This window comes from Myotis nattereri (genome assembly GCF_964212035.1).
Source record: "Myotis nattereri genome assembly, chromosome: 13".
NCBI classification, from domain to species: Eukaryota; Metazoa; Chordata; class Mammalia; order Chiroptera; family Vespertilionidae; genus Myotis; species Myotis nattereri.
In genome coordinates, this window is record NC_138088.1 from 47,659,326 (window position 1) to 47,675,604 (window position 16,279).

Here is a 16,279-nt window from a genome sequence, read left to right on the forward strand (position 1 = left end):
ATTGGGTAGAAAATGTCTGTAATGCCTGTCACGTTAATTTGCTTGAGATTCCAGGGCTTCCCAAAGGTTCCTCCTCACACAGACCCTTCAGAGGCCAGGGAACTCAGTTCCTATTTCTAATACTAAGTCCTCAATCAGGCTTCCCATTTGGTCAGGCTAATGCTTTAAATTATTTTTACTTAATTAGTTAATCTATGTATTTATAAATTTTAGGGGGGGGGGAGAGAGATAGAGATAGAGATAGAGATAGAGATAGAGATAGAGATAGAGATAGAGATAGAGATAGAGATAGATAGAGATAGATTTGTAGTTCCAATTATTTATTCATTGATTGGTTGCTTCTTGTATGTGCCCTGATTGGGAAATGACCCTGCAATCTTGGCATATCAGGAAGATGCTCTAACCAACTCAGCAACCCACCAGGACCCCAGCTACTTTTCTTGGAACCTCAAATGGAAAAAGGCTCTGAACCTTTTCCTCCCAGTCATCCCTGTGGGGCCTGGAGAGCCACATGCCAATTCAAGAAAATTTTTACTTCTTGGCCACCTCCCAGACCCTGACTACCACAGAGAGATGTCTCTCTCTAAGAGAAAAGACTACAGCCATATTTTATGGATTTTGAGGGCATTTGATCATACACATTTCTCCCTGATTAAATCTTAAAAAAAATAAAAAAATACACACACAAGAAAAACAAACAAACAAAAAAACCCCTGGCTTCCTATGGAACTGATGGCCAGCAGAACTGTATCCTGGGCCAGAACGGACAATCTGCTCAACAAAGTCTTGGAGTGTCTTAAAATGCTCACATCGAAAAGCCTCCCCCAGGGTTCAGGCCTTCAAGATGAAATGCAAATGGAGCAGGAGAGCGCAGCCCACATGGGCTCCATCCTGGGAGCCAGCGATCCATGCTCTGTGCTCGTCCTCAGGGCCGTGCAGGTCTCAATCATGGAAGGGAAGAAAGGCATCAGCAGGGAGGTAAGGGGGAAACGAAGGTGGGATGTATCCAGAAGTGGGAGTGTATGCCTGCAAGGACTCGGAGGGGCACAGGAGGAAAGAGAGGAGGATTCTGCTCGGGGGTGAGTTCTGAAGGAGCTGCCACCTACACAGGATACTTTCAAAGAGACAGTACCTTTTGTCTGAAAATCCTGTCCACCTTACGTGGGTGTAAAACAGCATCCCGCAGAGACAACTAGCACTGAGGCTCAGCTCAGAGCTGCGAGTTTTGTGGCAGCAGCAATAGCAGCTGTCACAGGAAAAACTGATGAGCAGTCCGTGAAAGAATAAATGTTCCTTTTCCCGGGCAAACACGGTCATTGGTCTGCCAACACCAGCATGGGGCCCTCCTTGGTGCTCAGAGCCGCATCTCATTACTGTTAAAAGCTCCCTGATTCATGGGTAATCGCCAGCTATTATTTCCATATCACTGACCCACCTGAGTGGCCACAGACCCTCTCCACTTGACTTCCAGCCAACCCCATTAGCTAATGGTTCCTCTGATGGCTACAGCCCCACTCCTCATTCTGTGACTCAAGCCCTGAGATGTGAAGTTCTTCTCCAACCCCTCCTTGCACCGGCAGGTTACCCCTCTTTCTTCCAGCATGATTTCACCTTCATTCTCTCCTGGAGAAACAGGAATCTGCCCATCTCAAGATAGCACCCTTAAACATGAGACTCCTACCAAGTACTACGTAAGGCCTTCTGTCATTTACTGAACTTTAACATGTGGTAGCAAAGTGTGGGTTTTCTCTGTGGGAAGATTGGTTAGCTTCTACAGCGTAAAGATTGTTAATGTTTCTTCCAGCTCCTAAATGACAGAATTTATTTGGTGTATGGTCACAAGATACTTTTTGGTCCAGTCCATAATAGCTATGCTATCATCCTAACTGGACTTCTGGCTTTTGACCATGTATTACCACAATCCACTATGATATTTCTACCAGATTAACTTTTGTAATCTGTAGCTCTGAACCCATCATTCCACTGACCAACATTTTCAAAAGATGCCTAATGAGAAGAACAAAAATTACTTTGCCTAACAACCAAATAGCCAATACAATAAAAAATAATCAAGCTTGTGTTCTGGAAGTGTATAATGAACTTAACCAAATTTCAGTTTCAGCCAAATAGTCAAATTCACAATCCTGTAAACAGGGGTTTTCTAACTTTGTATTAGTGTCTGTGACATTCCTCTTGTGTAAATGTGCAACGCCCCCCCCCCCCCCCGCCGCCCCGAAGAAATATGACATATTCATGAATGTCTAGGTAAAATAATTTCATGAGATCATCACTCCTGCACTTTGGGCTGCCCATTTCATATAATCCATCCAGCTATCTTGATTGGGCACCTACTAAATGTGGGTGAAGGCATGCTCTTTTGGCCTCTCTTAGACTATTGGTGAACTCATGTGTATTTAATCTTCTCTCCCCAGATGGGTTATGCTCCTTCTAGAGTGATTTTATAGCAACACTACAGCATACAGAACACCTCAAATGGATGTGGACTTTAATATTTATGGTTTCCCCCCCAATCTTTTTGGAAGTGCCCCTGCAATTATAATCATCTGTATGAACACATTTCACAGCAAAGGAAGCCAACACTAACAGCACTCACTATGAGTGGCTGAGCTGGGGCCAAAGCCCGGAGGTCCTATCTCTTCCAGCGCTACCCACACTACCACCGCGATCCAGGAGGAATTGCTTAAAGTAATGGGACCTGAAGGGTTACATCCTGGGGCATCTCCTCCACAGGACTGCAAGGATGCACAGGGTTCCCTTGGCCAGGTAAATCTGGCCTTTGCTGTGCCTCTAGCATCGCGTGGAAAATTAACCAACTGTCAGATAAAACGCAATAACGCAGCAGATTAAATGACTAATATTCCGTGTCTGGAGCTTCTCAGCCTCGCCCGTGGCCACTGCGCCATCTGGGACCAGATGGACTGTGGGCTGACTCTGGGAACGAAACTGTACATTCTGCTGAAAGGGCAGCCAGGCTACTCAAGAGGAAACGACTCCTAATTGTAAATCTTTTCTATTTTTAGACTTAATGTGCATTCCATTTGGCAGGAAGGGCAGCATGAATAAAACTGCAATACCGAGAATTTTAATTTGCTTCCTACAAAATGCTCTGTCAGTAGAGACCTGGGAAAGGTGCTTCCAGCCTTCTGCCCCTTCAGGAAGAACCCCACGCATCACCACCCTCTCCAGATAAAACCCGAGGGCATCCCCCTCACTCGCAGAAGCCCGATATGTATAATTTCTAACACATGAGCCCTCTAAGGAGAATTCTAAGAATGACTTCACTAAGCCATGCATTTCACAGACAATATTCCAATATCTCCCTATGTTCCTTTTGGGCTTCTATGGCTAGAGTCTCTCTCCCATTTGCCAATGTATACTAGTATGTTGTTTCTTTTTCATTTTATTTTAACTGCATTTTATGTTGGCAGCCTTATATTCTACCGGGAATGTAAGGTCCTGAAAAGCAGGGGCTATATGTATTTTATAGTGTATCTGTAGTATAGGGTACATGATATATTTTATAGTATGTATTCCATAGTATGGAATACATCAGAGAGAGAGAGAGAGAGAGAGAGAGAGAGAGAGAGAGAGAGAGAGAGAGAGAGAGATCAAATAGCAAAACCTCATGCAATGCTTTCTTTAAAAAGTGGAACTCTCCTTCAATCCAACCACCAAGAGAAGAAAAGTCTTGAGATAACCTGTTTCTGAATGATGTTCTCTGTGGATATTATTATTATTCCTCTCACCATTTTAGAAAGTTCTTAGTGTTCTTAGCCTTTGGTGGGGGTTGGGGGGTAGAGGGGCCATCCTTCCTTTTAAGGGTCTTAAAAAACCTATCCTGGGTCTTTATCTAGAAAAATGATCACCTCTTGATACACACATAACTCATTCTCAAATTCCATGACAGTCTGGGGCTCCTAGTGGCCTGAAACATCTACATTAAAAACTGTTTCTTGCCCTAGCTGGTTTGGCCCAGTGGATAGAATGTTGGCCTGTGGACTGAAGGGTTCCAGGTTTAATTCTGGACAAAGGCACATGCCCAGGTTTCGAGCTCAATCCCCAGTAGGGGGTATGCAGGAGGCAGCCAATCAATGATTTGCTCATCATTGATGTTTCTCTTTCTCTCTCTCTTCCTCTCCCTTCCTCTCTGAAATCAATAAAAATACATTTAAAACAAACAAATAAACAAACAAAAACTGCTTCTCCACATTCAGTTCCTTAGTGTCTAGCTTTCCCCTGTGGGCTGGGTCAGATGTTTACAAGCTCAAGCCAGTGACCTGAGACCCGCTCTGCTGCCTCTCATCCCCCAGGCACCCGGTTCAGGCGACTGCACAGAACAAAACTGGTCATGGGGAAGTAGTGTGGAGATGACCCACTAGGGGCTTCTCCCAGGAGAACCATGTACTGTTGTCTCAAACAAGGTTCCGTGCTCACCTTCTGGTCTTGGCTGTACGCCAGAATCCAGTCCTCCTGCTTGGGGTGGAAGAGCAAGCTCTGGATGTAGAAGCTCAGCCGATACTTTTGATAGGTTGCTCCTTCATCTGAGCTGATCAGTAAACTGCTCTCAATCTCCGGGTCCGTGAGTAACATAATCTGCAGCAAAGAATTGTTGGGGAAAGATAATAACAGGAAGTTAAATTTACAAATTTACAAATCTTAACAATGAGTTAAAATTTTGACAAGGAAGGGAAAAGGGGCAGGCAAGGAACACCGGGGGACTCTGTCAGGGTGGCTCTCCTACCTTGACCCAATGACATCAAATGAGATTCACTATGGAATGAAGGAGGCAGCATAAGTTGGAAGGAAGAGAGAGGAAATAGAAGACTGCATTTTCTTCGCTTCGATATGGCTACTGGATGTTCTCTTTTCCCCAAAATTATTTCCTTCATCTGAACTATATCCCACTGTTCCCCTGACCTACTTTGCCTTGTTTACTTTAATTTGGGGGGGGGGGGGGAGATTAAAGAGCAAGACTTGTAACACCTGTTGTTGGAGAGGTGGAAAGACACGGAAAGAGATGGAGTTCACAGGATTTTCTTGCTTGCAAGGCCTCTTGTTCATGTCAACAATATCCCATGCCATCCTACGTTTAGCCTGATTTTTTTTGTTAGTCTTGTGTCAAAGGCTGAGTTTTCTACAGCCTTCTCTGTGAATTGTACAAAGGCCACTTTATCCTATTATATAATTTACTTAATTTATTTTGATTACTGTCCACATACCCTCTACTAGAACTTCAATTTCATGAGAATAGCAGTAGTTGATATTTCTCTATTTTTCTCCCCCATAAGTGTGTTCCCAGCAGCTACAGTAAGACCTAGATTATATTATACTAGAGGCCTGGTGCACGACATTCGTGCACTGTGGGGGGGCCCCTCTTGCAGTCTGGAACCCCTCGGCAGACATCCCCCAAAGGGTCCTTAATGCTGCCTCAGAAGCAGGAGAGGCTCCCACCACTGTCAATGCGCTCTCCAGCCACGAGCCCAGCTTCTGGCTGAGTGGCACTCTCCCTGTGGGAGCGCACTGACCACCTGTGATGAGCGTCTGCCCCCTGGTGGTCCGTGTGCATCATAGCAACCGGTCGTTTCGCCATTCAGTCAATTTGCATATTAGCCTTTTATTATATAGGATACTCAGTAAATATGTGTCAAATGAATGAATGAATGGGAAGAGTTTACAGAGTAGTCACATGGACCTAGAAACATGCCAGGCACCGTGTGAGCACATATGAATGGAGGTCCCTGAGAAGAGCTGCTGGATCTCCCCATCAGTCGTCTTCCTGTCTACAAGAAACTATGCTCTGCCTGTTGGAAACTTAATAGTGTCAGCTGCTTTGCACTCTCTCGTTCGGGTGGTTCATCTTGGTCAGAGCAGTAATGAACAATCCACAAAAGGAACACGATGGAGAAGCTGCCCGAACACTGATTTTTTTTATTCTCTCATGCTATACCTCTAGGAATGCGTGATGAAGTACTTCATTCCCCACTCTCTGCAGGTTCCTTTCACTCAGTCAAAGTGCACATCTAATGCCTCCTGACAGGTGGCCTTAATGCTACCCGCTGGCTTCCTCCCCATCAACGTATTAATTGACACTCTCTGAGTTTGGTTCAGAGAAGCATGAAAGATGTGCTTAATGTGTGGCTGTATGAAGAGAAATCACTGTAGCCCAGGGTTTTTAAAGATTACCAGCTGAGGAGGCAGCAGTTCTAGGATAGGAAGAGGAAGAGAGAAAGGAAAAATAAAATGGAGCCATGTCATAGAAGAGCAGAGTGCCAGGCAAACACACTGAGATTTCTCAAGCATTTGGAGGCAGTCATATTAAAACCTTGGGATAGTTCCCTAGCTGGTTTGGATCAGTGGAGAGACCATTGGCCTGTGGACTGAAGGGTCGTGGTTCGATTCTAGTCAGGGGCACATGCCCAAGTTGTGGGCTTGATCCCCAGTGGGGGGTGGGGTGGTCATGCAGGGGATCAATGATTCTCTCTTATCATTGATGTTTCTATCTCTCTTTTCCTCTCCCTTCCTTTCTGAAATCAATAAAAACATATTTAAAAGAAAAAAAAATTGGGGGGATAGTTAGTATCATCTTCAAAAGTGGTGTCCTGCAATGTCACTGCAAATGTCACATGAGGATTGCACACCAGACACACTCGGCCTGCACCGTGTTTATGTCAGGTGGGGAGAATTGAAAGCTCCTTGCTGTTCTTTCAACCTCCCTTCTTTTTCCTTTTTCTTTTTTAATTTTTAAAATTGATTTTCAGAGAGCGAGAGCAAAACATCTCAAAACAGGGACTGGCTACCTTCTGCATGCTCCCTGTTGGGGATCGAGCCCACAACCTGTGCATGTACCCTGACCAGGAATTGAACTGGCAACGTTTTGGTGCATGGAACCACACTCAACCTCCCTTCTGGAAAAGGAGAAGAGGGATGTGGGGCAGGCAGCGTAACACTGTGGCTGCCGGTGTGTACGGACAAGATGGAAAGCACACACAAAATTGGAGACTAAATACCTCTCAATCCATGTTCTGGTCAAGCCACTGTTCCCCACCATAAGTTCTGGCAAAGTTATTGTTTTCTTGTCTTGAGTTTACCACGTAGATAGGGTTCCCGCATTGGATGGCTGGCTTGGAGCCATCATCTAATTGTTAAGTACTAACTCACATACATGGCTTCATTAAAATCTCTTGTATGCATTAAACAGGGATGTTCATATGGCACCTAAATTCACAAGAATATTTCCAGGTGATTTCATATTTACTAGCACAAACAGGTGTTTTCCAATCAACAAATGAGTCATCAAATGATCACATTGCTTTGTGTCTCCAACCACAATTAACAATAATATATAGCATCACATCTGCACTACTGCCCAAAGTAATTTCCATAATAATATGAAACGGCTCAATTTTATAGGGCCTCTATTGTCTCAGCAAGGTGATTTCCCCCCCTCCTCTGATATCCTATTTCCCTGTTAAGCAGAATATGTTTTCCTCTCTTCCCACGAGTGCAGACCCCACCACTGCTTCTCCTGGCAGACCACTTCAGCAAAATAAAAAAACTGGGCCCTAGCTGGTTTGGTTCAGTGGACAGAGTGTTGGCCTGCGGACCAAAGGGTCCCGTGTTGGATTCGGGTCAAGGGCACATACCTTGGTTGCAGGGTCCTCCCAGACATGGACTCTGGTTGGGGCTCCTGCAGGAGGCAACCAATTGATGTGTTTCTCTCACATCAATGTTTCTCTCTGTCTTTTCCTCTCTCTTCCACTCTCTCTAAAAATCAATGGAAGCCGAAACCGGTTTTGCTCAGTGGATAGAGCGTCGGCCTGTGGACTGAAAGGTCCCAGGTTCGATTCCAGTCAAGGGCATGTACCTGGGTTGCGAGCACATCCCCAATAGGAGATGTGCAGGAGGCAGCTGATAGATGTTTCTCTCTCATCGATGTTTCTAACTCTCTCTCTCTCTCTCCCTTCCTCTCTGTAAAAAATCAATAAAATATATTTTTTAAAAAAATAAATAAATAAAAATAAAAATCAATGGAAAAAATAGCCTCAGGTGAGGATTAACAAAAAATAAAAATAAAATAATAAAATAAAAAACTGGGCCTCCAGAATATCCCCAAATCAAGCTGATTTTTATCATTTATTTAAAATATCTTTGACAGTTATTTATGCTCCAAGTCATGAGACTGTATAAGATAATTCTGCATCCAGGTGCTATTAAATAAGGGAGGGCAGAGGTAGAATAATGCAAATCTCTCTCAAACACATGACTACTTAAGAGCGAGTAAATGAAACTCCTGGCTTCCGTGGCAGATTTTTCTGGGTACTAAAAACATGTAGACTAAAATCTCACCTTCTCTAAATGGCCCTCACCTAAAACCCCCTGTTTTGGAATTTGACATTTTAGAAATGACGGAAGATGCTAGGAAACACACCCTATAAGATTTATAAGTGCCTGTATTACACAGACTTTCCAGGGGTTCTTCTTTCAAACCTCTGCTCAAATCCACTCAAAACAAACAGGTCAACTGGGATCTATTTCTACTTAGCCTTTTTTATTGCACAAACAACTCTGTAAGACCTCCAGTAGATGAATTGAAAATAAAAGAAAAATCAACTGCTCAGGACCCTATCCTTTCAACAGTTTAAACAAGGTTGATGCTTCTTTCTACTTTATCCACATCTACATACCCTATCATAGATTTTTTATTCTGATTTTTAACTTAATATTTTAATTTCATATTACTGCCTATATTCAAATCCAACTGAATGAAAAGCACACAAATGCATGCACACATAATAATATACACCACTATAAACCATGTGTTACTTAATCAAAACCGTCAACTTCATTAGTTTACAACCAGCACAGTGGCTGAACCATAGAACATATTTAATAAATTATTGTTAACTAAATAAGTGAAATTATTATTATTATTTCAGTCTTTAAACATTTTAATAGTTTTATTTCCAGTGGGTTGAGGTTTGTTCTGTCATTTTGTTGGTTACTCAAAATAAGTAAGTTAATAAGTAAATAAAGTCTTTAAGCAAAATATACATAGAAAATGTTTAGCCTATTTGAAAAAAAGGAACAATGTGAATAATACGTGTGATCCCATTTTTAGACAGGAATGATGTCATTTGTAAACAAATATGTTCTATCCCAGAAGGTATTATACTGTGAAATATCAAAATGGCAACCTCAAATTCATGAACACTCCTCAAAAATGTGTAGGTTACACTCCTTAAACATGTCCAATAATCACTGCCTGCTGGTTCACACTGGCTCTCTCCTCCTCTGGTTCATTGTGCGACTTTAAGTAAATGGTGCTTTGTTGTGTTGAATCCTCTGCATTCTGGAATATGATCCAAATGACGGGAATTTTGGAGCACTTTGTAAAAGGCATGAACCCAAACTCTGCACAATTCCTGAAGTGAGCTCTCTAAAAAGAGGGTCCATTATTTGTCTGACATACCAGTAGAGCTTGGGCTCTAGTAGAAGTCTATACATCTTTTTAAGCGAATGAACAAGTAAATGAGTGAATAGGTGAGTCCTCTTCATTCCTGAGACCCTGGGAGTCTGCGTCTTCCTAAGTAAACCCCTGCTGTTCTACTTGGAGGCAAGGGGGTTAAAAACAAGGGGAAGTGTGTCTCTAACAGGAAAGTAATTATTCTGTTCAGATCAGCCCACGGGTATTAGAGCCAGTTTACTTATGCCTTGCAGGGTGTGCAGATGCTGTGTTGACTGCATCTGCAGATTAACTGTTTTCTATAGAACGTCAATAATGGCTACACAGGCTCCCACCACCCAACTCCAAGCTATCATTCATCATCCACTTCTGGAGAAGGAAAAAACTTTGCTTTTCCAAGAGTTGACAAAACAACATGAACTGCAATCTAGAGATTTCAACTATGTCACTTCTCACTTTTTTTTGAGTATTAGTCATTCAGACATGTTAGTGTCATCAAAAATTAAATGCATCTTCACTCTCTTTGACTTGCTCCAGATTCAACATATGGCTACATGATGTAACTCTACAAAAAGGTTGGATAGGAACTTTTTGATCCTGCTCGGTTGTCTACAAGGGACATTGCTCCTCCAGAAATGTCACTATTATTTAGTTTTTCAGACTCTTTTCCTAGGTGTGTTGTTTTTGGAATTCCATAATTTAATAGGGTGGAGTTAAGAGCAGCTTCAATATCTATAAGCATATACTTTATCTCACCATTTCTTCAGTCCTAAAGCAAAGAATATTTATTTTATGTTTTGTTCATTTTTTCCCCCTCTCATTTGTCTACTCCTTATCATCTGTGGATTGGAATCAAGAGGAGATAATGTACTGATGCTATGTCTCTTGATTTGCTCAAGGCTTAAATCCAATTCAGATGACCATATCACAGTTGCATAATAAATACTTTTCATAATGAGGATAATGAAAAATCGCAATAGGACTAATTGGGCACTCCAGTTATCTACCCACTTTAGCCAAACAAAATTCTACCTAGGAACAGTATAACAGGCTCTTTGCAGGCCTCTGGCTTCAGTATTAAAAACAAATTAAGCAAAGTGTAATCAGAGCAATTGAATAGTTTGCAGACCACTGTGGGTGATAAACTACCTATTCCCAATGTGAGCTGAATGTTTATCTTTCCCAGATGAATTGAAAGTGAAAGCAATGCATGCTTATCTGTTGACAACTGTTGGGCAGGCAGTAGTGGGAGAAGTTACACAGGATCTCAGAATGGCCCATGTAAAGGAAATCACTGAAATACAAACGATAGCGAGAAAAGGAGATGAAAGTGAGTAAATGGAAAATGTTTAAGTAAGTGAACACCGAGAAAAAACAATCTGTAGAAAGATGGACCCAGCGTGCAATCACTCGTTCTAAATGCTACTCCCAACCCCCCAAACTCAGTGAAGCTCACCTTCTGCACCATACATGATCATTAACACAAAGTAGGCTTATTTGATACTAAAAGACCAAAAAATGTTTGGGCAGTAGACCATCTACCTGTGTGACCTGAACATTAATTCAGTGAAATTGCTAGGACAACTTGGCATTGTATTCTAAATAGTTTATTCTGTGAATTTACTTTAAAAACTTTTTTTCAATGAGGGCCTAATGACTTTTTATTTCTTAGGGGGAAAATTAGTTTTCAAGAAGTGTATAATAATATTTCAGTTCTTCATGTCTCTTACTAGCCTTGTCAGAAGACCCTACTTATTAATTATTGTGTAACATTTATGGTAATTCATTCAATACCCCTTTTGACCAACTATATAGAGTACACAGGAGAAGAGTAAGGTTCACCAGGAATGACCACATATGGGTTACACTCCTTGGAAGTCAATTCAAGAAAAAGAGTTTATGTAAGATTTCTTCTCATTTCTCTTGGGATTACTGAACACAACCCTTGCCTGAGTCAATCTTAAAGGGAAAAAAAAAACACCGCTACACTGCAAGACTCTGCCTTCCAAGACTGTGGATGGCACTGACCTCTCACAAGGAAACACAGGCCCATGTGTTTGGACGAGTTGATCTGAAGGGCTACCCACGGAGCCCATGAACCACAGGCCTGTTTTCCATAAGAAGAGCCCTGACCAAATCCTAAACCTGATCCCAGCCAATGTTGCCATAGTTGTGTGCACTTCCTCAGAAAAGAGAGAGTGTGTTTAGTAACAGTCATTCATACCATTAGAAGAAGGAAAAACAAACCATAAATAGATACTATGATCACAGAAAATACCATGGGGCTTGTCTTCAAAGACAGATTTGAGTGTCATCTCTGCCACTCTGGAGAGCTCATAGCTCACTTAACTTCTCATGAGCCACCATTTTCTCATTGAGGGTAATGCTACTATAAAGAAGTGTACATTTATTGAGCACCTGTTGGGTGCCAGGCACACCACTAAACCTTTACAATATATCACTTCATTAAATTGTTAAAACACAGTTCAGATATATATTATTATGTCCATTTGACAGTTGGGGAAGTGAGGTCATTTTCTCAAGGCCATGCAGTTGGTTAGTGGTAAAGTCATCCATGTGTAAAGATCTCTTTACACAGATCGTTGCATAAGTCTGTGTAAAGATCAGATCATCTGTGTGAAAGTGATGCTGAATTTTGAGCAAATGTTATTATTATGACTTCACAAAGGATGGCACATTTAGCACTATATGTTCTGCTAAAAGGTGATAGTTGAGGAGGGAGGGAGGGAGGGAGGGAGGGAGGGAGGGAGGGAGGGAGAGAGAGAGAGAGAGAGAGAGAGAGAGAGAGAGAGAGAGAGAGAGAGAGAAACCTTATAAGTATCCCATAAAATATTGCCTAGCTGGGAGAAGGGGCCGGGGGGAGGGGGGGGGGGCATTGCAATGGAAGCTAGGAGCTACACAAAGGAGACTCTCTATAACAAGATAATTGGTAAGAATATTCTTGAATAAATAAAGATTTTTTTGCTTTAAATATAAATTTATGGTACCAAAATACTCAGCCCTGTTTCACAATCAGATTTTCACAAAAGCTTTGGCCTCCTTTTTCTTATCCTTCTATCATTGCTCCTCCAAAAAACTGTTTTCCTGTGCTTTATCATAGGATGGGTGAGGACTTGGCAAAAAGCTCTGACTTAATGATAGCATAGGGAGGGAAATAAACATTTCCCTATAGGGCGGGGGGGGGGGGGGTTGGGGGTTAATGGGGGGGATAAGGACACATTTGTAATACCTTAACTAAAAATAATAATAAAAAAACAAACCTGTTTTCCTGTGCTTTATCATAGGATGGGTGAGAACTTGGCAAAAAGCTCTGACTTAATGGTAGTATAGGGAGGGAAACAAACATTTCCCTATAAGCTACTTCTCAGGGAATTTTATATTAAAACCAATCAGAACAAAAGCAATATAACCCTTCTCCTAATAAACTGATCCTAGGTTTAATTAGCAGCAAAATATTAGCTCATTTTGCTGGAGAAGTAGCCATCATCATATTAAGGGGATAGTAGAAAAGACAAAATATTCATTAATGCTTAGCATGGTATCATCTTGTTTTTAAAAATGGCATTTTAGAGGAAAAGAATGATGTACAAATTTGAGAGACGTTTTTATTATTGCAGTTGCTATGGAGACTGATCAAATACCGTGAGAATATTTGAGCCATGTTAAATATCCCAGCATTATTCTGTGGCCTCTGTTCAAACTCAATCAGAACACACTTTTGTGGTCATTACAAGTCCCAAACTAAATTCTCTCCTAAATCCCCAAAAAACCTATAAATGCCAAGAGGCTACATTATTTTAAAATGTTAGCTGCTATCAGAAGGAGCTGAGATACGGTGAGAAATGGGCATTCATCTTCTTTGCTGATGGGAAACTTTACGAGAAATGATGTTCATTTCATGATAAGAAATCTCCTTATTCTAGAAATGATAAAAGGAGAAGAGGTGGGGAGAAAGAAAGAGCAAGAAAGGGAAACTTTCAGTACATTTTAACCTCAATTTAGGTGAGGGACACAGCATTTTTGGTAAAATATTTAAGTTGTGCATTTGATTGGAGAGTCTGAATAAATATCAAGTTGAAAGTCAGGAAAATGAAAAGAAGGGCCTGCAGGAATGAGTTCCTTCTAAAAATTAGTGAACAGAACGTACTCACATTCTTCATTCCTTGCTGCACTTGAATCATCACCCTGACAAGTATATTTTAGCTTTACTTATATTAGTGCTTCATGGTGACCAAGCAAATACGGGCAGGGTGTACGGGGGAGGATTAACAAAGCCTCGGCCACATGAGACCTTGCTAATATATTTGCCTATTAGTTCCCCTGAGAAGACCATGGAGATACCAGAGGTTTCTCTCAAACAGAATGGGCAGGTGAGTAAAGTGAAAATTGAGAATGGCCTGGGCCCCTCCGCTGCAGAGCTCTCAGGAAGACAGGGCTGGAGTGGATCCATTAGGAAGAAGTGCCTCCTGTTAGCAAGATCTATTTCATGCAAATTTTTCCTTCATTCTTCAAGTATTTAATGATAGACATTGATCATCTCAAGTTGTTTTAGAGAGGCAGAAAAGGGGGAATATGCTTAATAGACATGCCCCTGAGTGTAATTACATTAGCAGCTGCCTTTCCTCTCTCCTTTTCCCTCAGTCAGGACAGGAGATAGAAATGTAGCATTTTAAGACGTTTTTTTCATGATTTTATTTTCTAGGCAGTTCTATATCTTAGCTAATTGCAGCTCAGAATGCATGCTACAGAAGCAGCCGAATTGGCACATTTTATAGAAGAGGAAAGGACCTCTGTTGCACTAATGAATAGCTATGTGACACACTACTTCACAACAGTGGCCTAAGACAACCTGTGATTTTCCTCATGGTTCTGTGGGTCAGAAATTTGGGAAAAGCTCAGCTGGGTGGGCAGTTCCAGGTCCCTATGGCATCACCGTGGTGGCTGCAGCTGGAGTTTCCACCTCTACGATGGCTTCTTCACGCAGGCATTTGGCCTTAGCTTCTCTCTTTCTCTCTACGGGGCATTCCATCCCGCAGGCTCTCTCTCCTTGTGGCTTGAACTTCGCATTGCAGTTTCATAGTAGCTGGATTTCTTGATGGGTGGCGGGCTTGCTACAGTGTGAGTGTCCCGAGAGAAGCATGTCAAAGGGACTCAAGTGAAAACTGTCAGGCTTCCTATGACCTGTCCCCAGAAGTCCCAGGGTATCCATTTTGCAGCATTGCTATTGGTGAAATAAGTCACCACTTTTAAGTTAGACTGAAAGGGAGGAGAAAAATAACTCCATCTCTGAAGGGACACACACACACACACACACACACACACACACACACGGATGGTAAGTATGATGGCAGCCACCATAGGGCTCTATGATCACAAGTTACTATACAATTTGTCACTTATAATTAAAAGAAGGGAGAAATGAGAAGAAAATTAGTTTATCTGCAGTATGAATAACAAGGTCTTCTCATAATCATATCTGAGATAAAGATAACTTGAGGTTATCAGGTTTTTCATTGGGTTTGGGCCATGAAGTGGTTCTGTTATATGTTTGAAAGCTGTAAATTCCTAATCTGGCATCAATTCAAGATGAATGTCTATTGAAGACCAAATGAATTATGTTATTAGTCAGTCTCAGAAATATTAAGAGACCCAAGGTCAAGGAAGGCCAGCCTGTGGATTTTCAGGGTACATCAATTACCCAGGTTAAATTATAGAAGGACAGATCTGGTAAATGTCTATTAAAATGTACTTAACTAACTCTTTAATAGGAAAGACCATATCTAGGCATTATAATCTCATCATGTAAATTAGGATATGACATCATTAAAAATGGATTTCTTAAGAGCAAAATATTCTTTGTCCCTTTATGTTCACAACAAAAGCACCAGTATCTATTTCAACATAACCTAGCAATTCAAAACAGAATACTTATTGTTCTCATGGATCTTAACATAAACTGATTGATTTTTCTATAGTCTTGGACCAACAAAAACAACAAAAGGTCATTTGGGTCTGAGGATGAACGGATGAATGAGAAATATGTCCCAGAAATATACAGCAAGTTTGATTTTTATCATGCGCAGGCCTGTGTAAAACCATCCAACATTTTTATTTTGTGTTTCTCATTCTATATGCATCCTGCTACTATGCCAACCCTGTAAAACACTCAACTGCTTCAAGTTACTACCAACAGGGAATCCACACTTTAAGAAAATAACCACAAAATTGTATCTCTTGAGTTTAGTGGTATTTCTAAGCACCCTGATTTCAAAGGAATATAAGGGTTCTCAAAAAAACCTTCAAAACAAAAAATTTGCCATCATAGAACATTTGCAAATTACATGATCTTTAATGTATTCGGGTTAATATCTTTTGTGTATCTAATCACAGTTGCTCAGAAGTTAGCATCCTCGCCAATCAAAAATGATTCTTAATCAAGGGGCTACCGTGCAAACCAGTTATAAAATGGTCATTCTATCTTGTGACCATACAGAGGCATTTTAAAACCCAGATGCATATTCATGATGGGTTCAACATGCCCACAAAGACGCTATCGCTTACAAAGACCCTACCACTTCCAAAGGTGGCTGATCTTGATTTAAATGTCTGTGAGAGACTGTTCACAGACATTTTGGTTTTATTGGAATGGATCACAGGCAGGGTGAACATGTGCCATGATTTGTCCTGGGAAGTCCTAGTTTACTCCTTCTGCACCATCATAAATATTATTATTGATGCACATCTGTATGGCTTATGACAAATTATATACTCGTC

At 41.3% G+C, this 16,279-nt stretch overlaps 1 protein-coding gene across 1 annotated transcript in view; it reads right to left on the reverse strand.

The window, feature by feature from the left end:
- Positions 1-16,279, reverse strand: part of SORCS1 (sortilin related VPS10 domain containing receptor 1) — a 217,884-nt gene that overhangs the window by 164,993 nt on the left and 36,612 nt on the right. The window contains exon 2 of the mRNA XM_081104694.1: positions 4,456-4,614. Within this exon, the coding sequence (XP_080960820.1) occupies positions 4,456-4,611 (156 nt within the window). The 5' untranslated portion in view covers positions 4,612-4,614. The remainder of the gene's footprint in view (positions 1-4,455; positions 4,615-16,279) is intronic.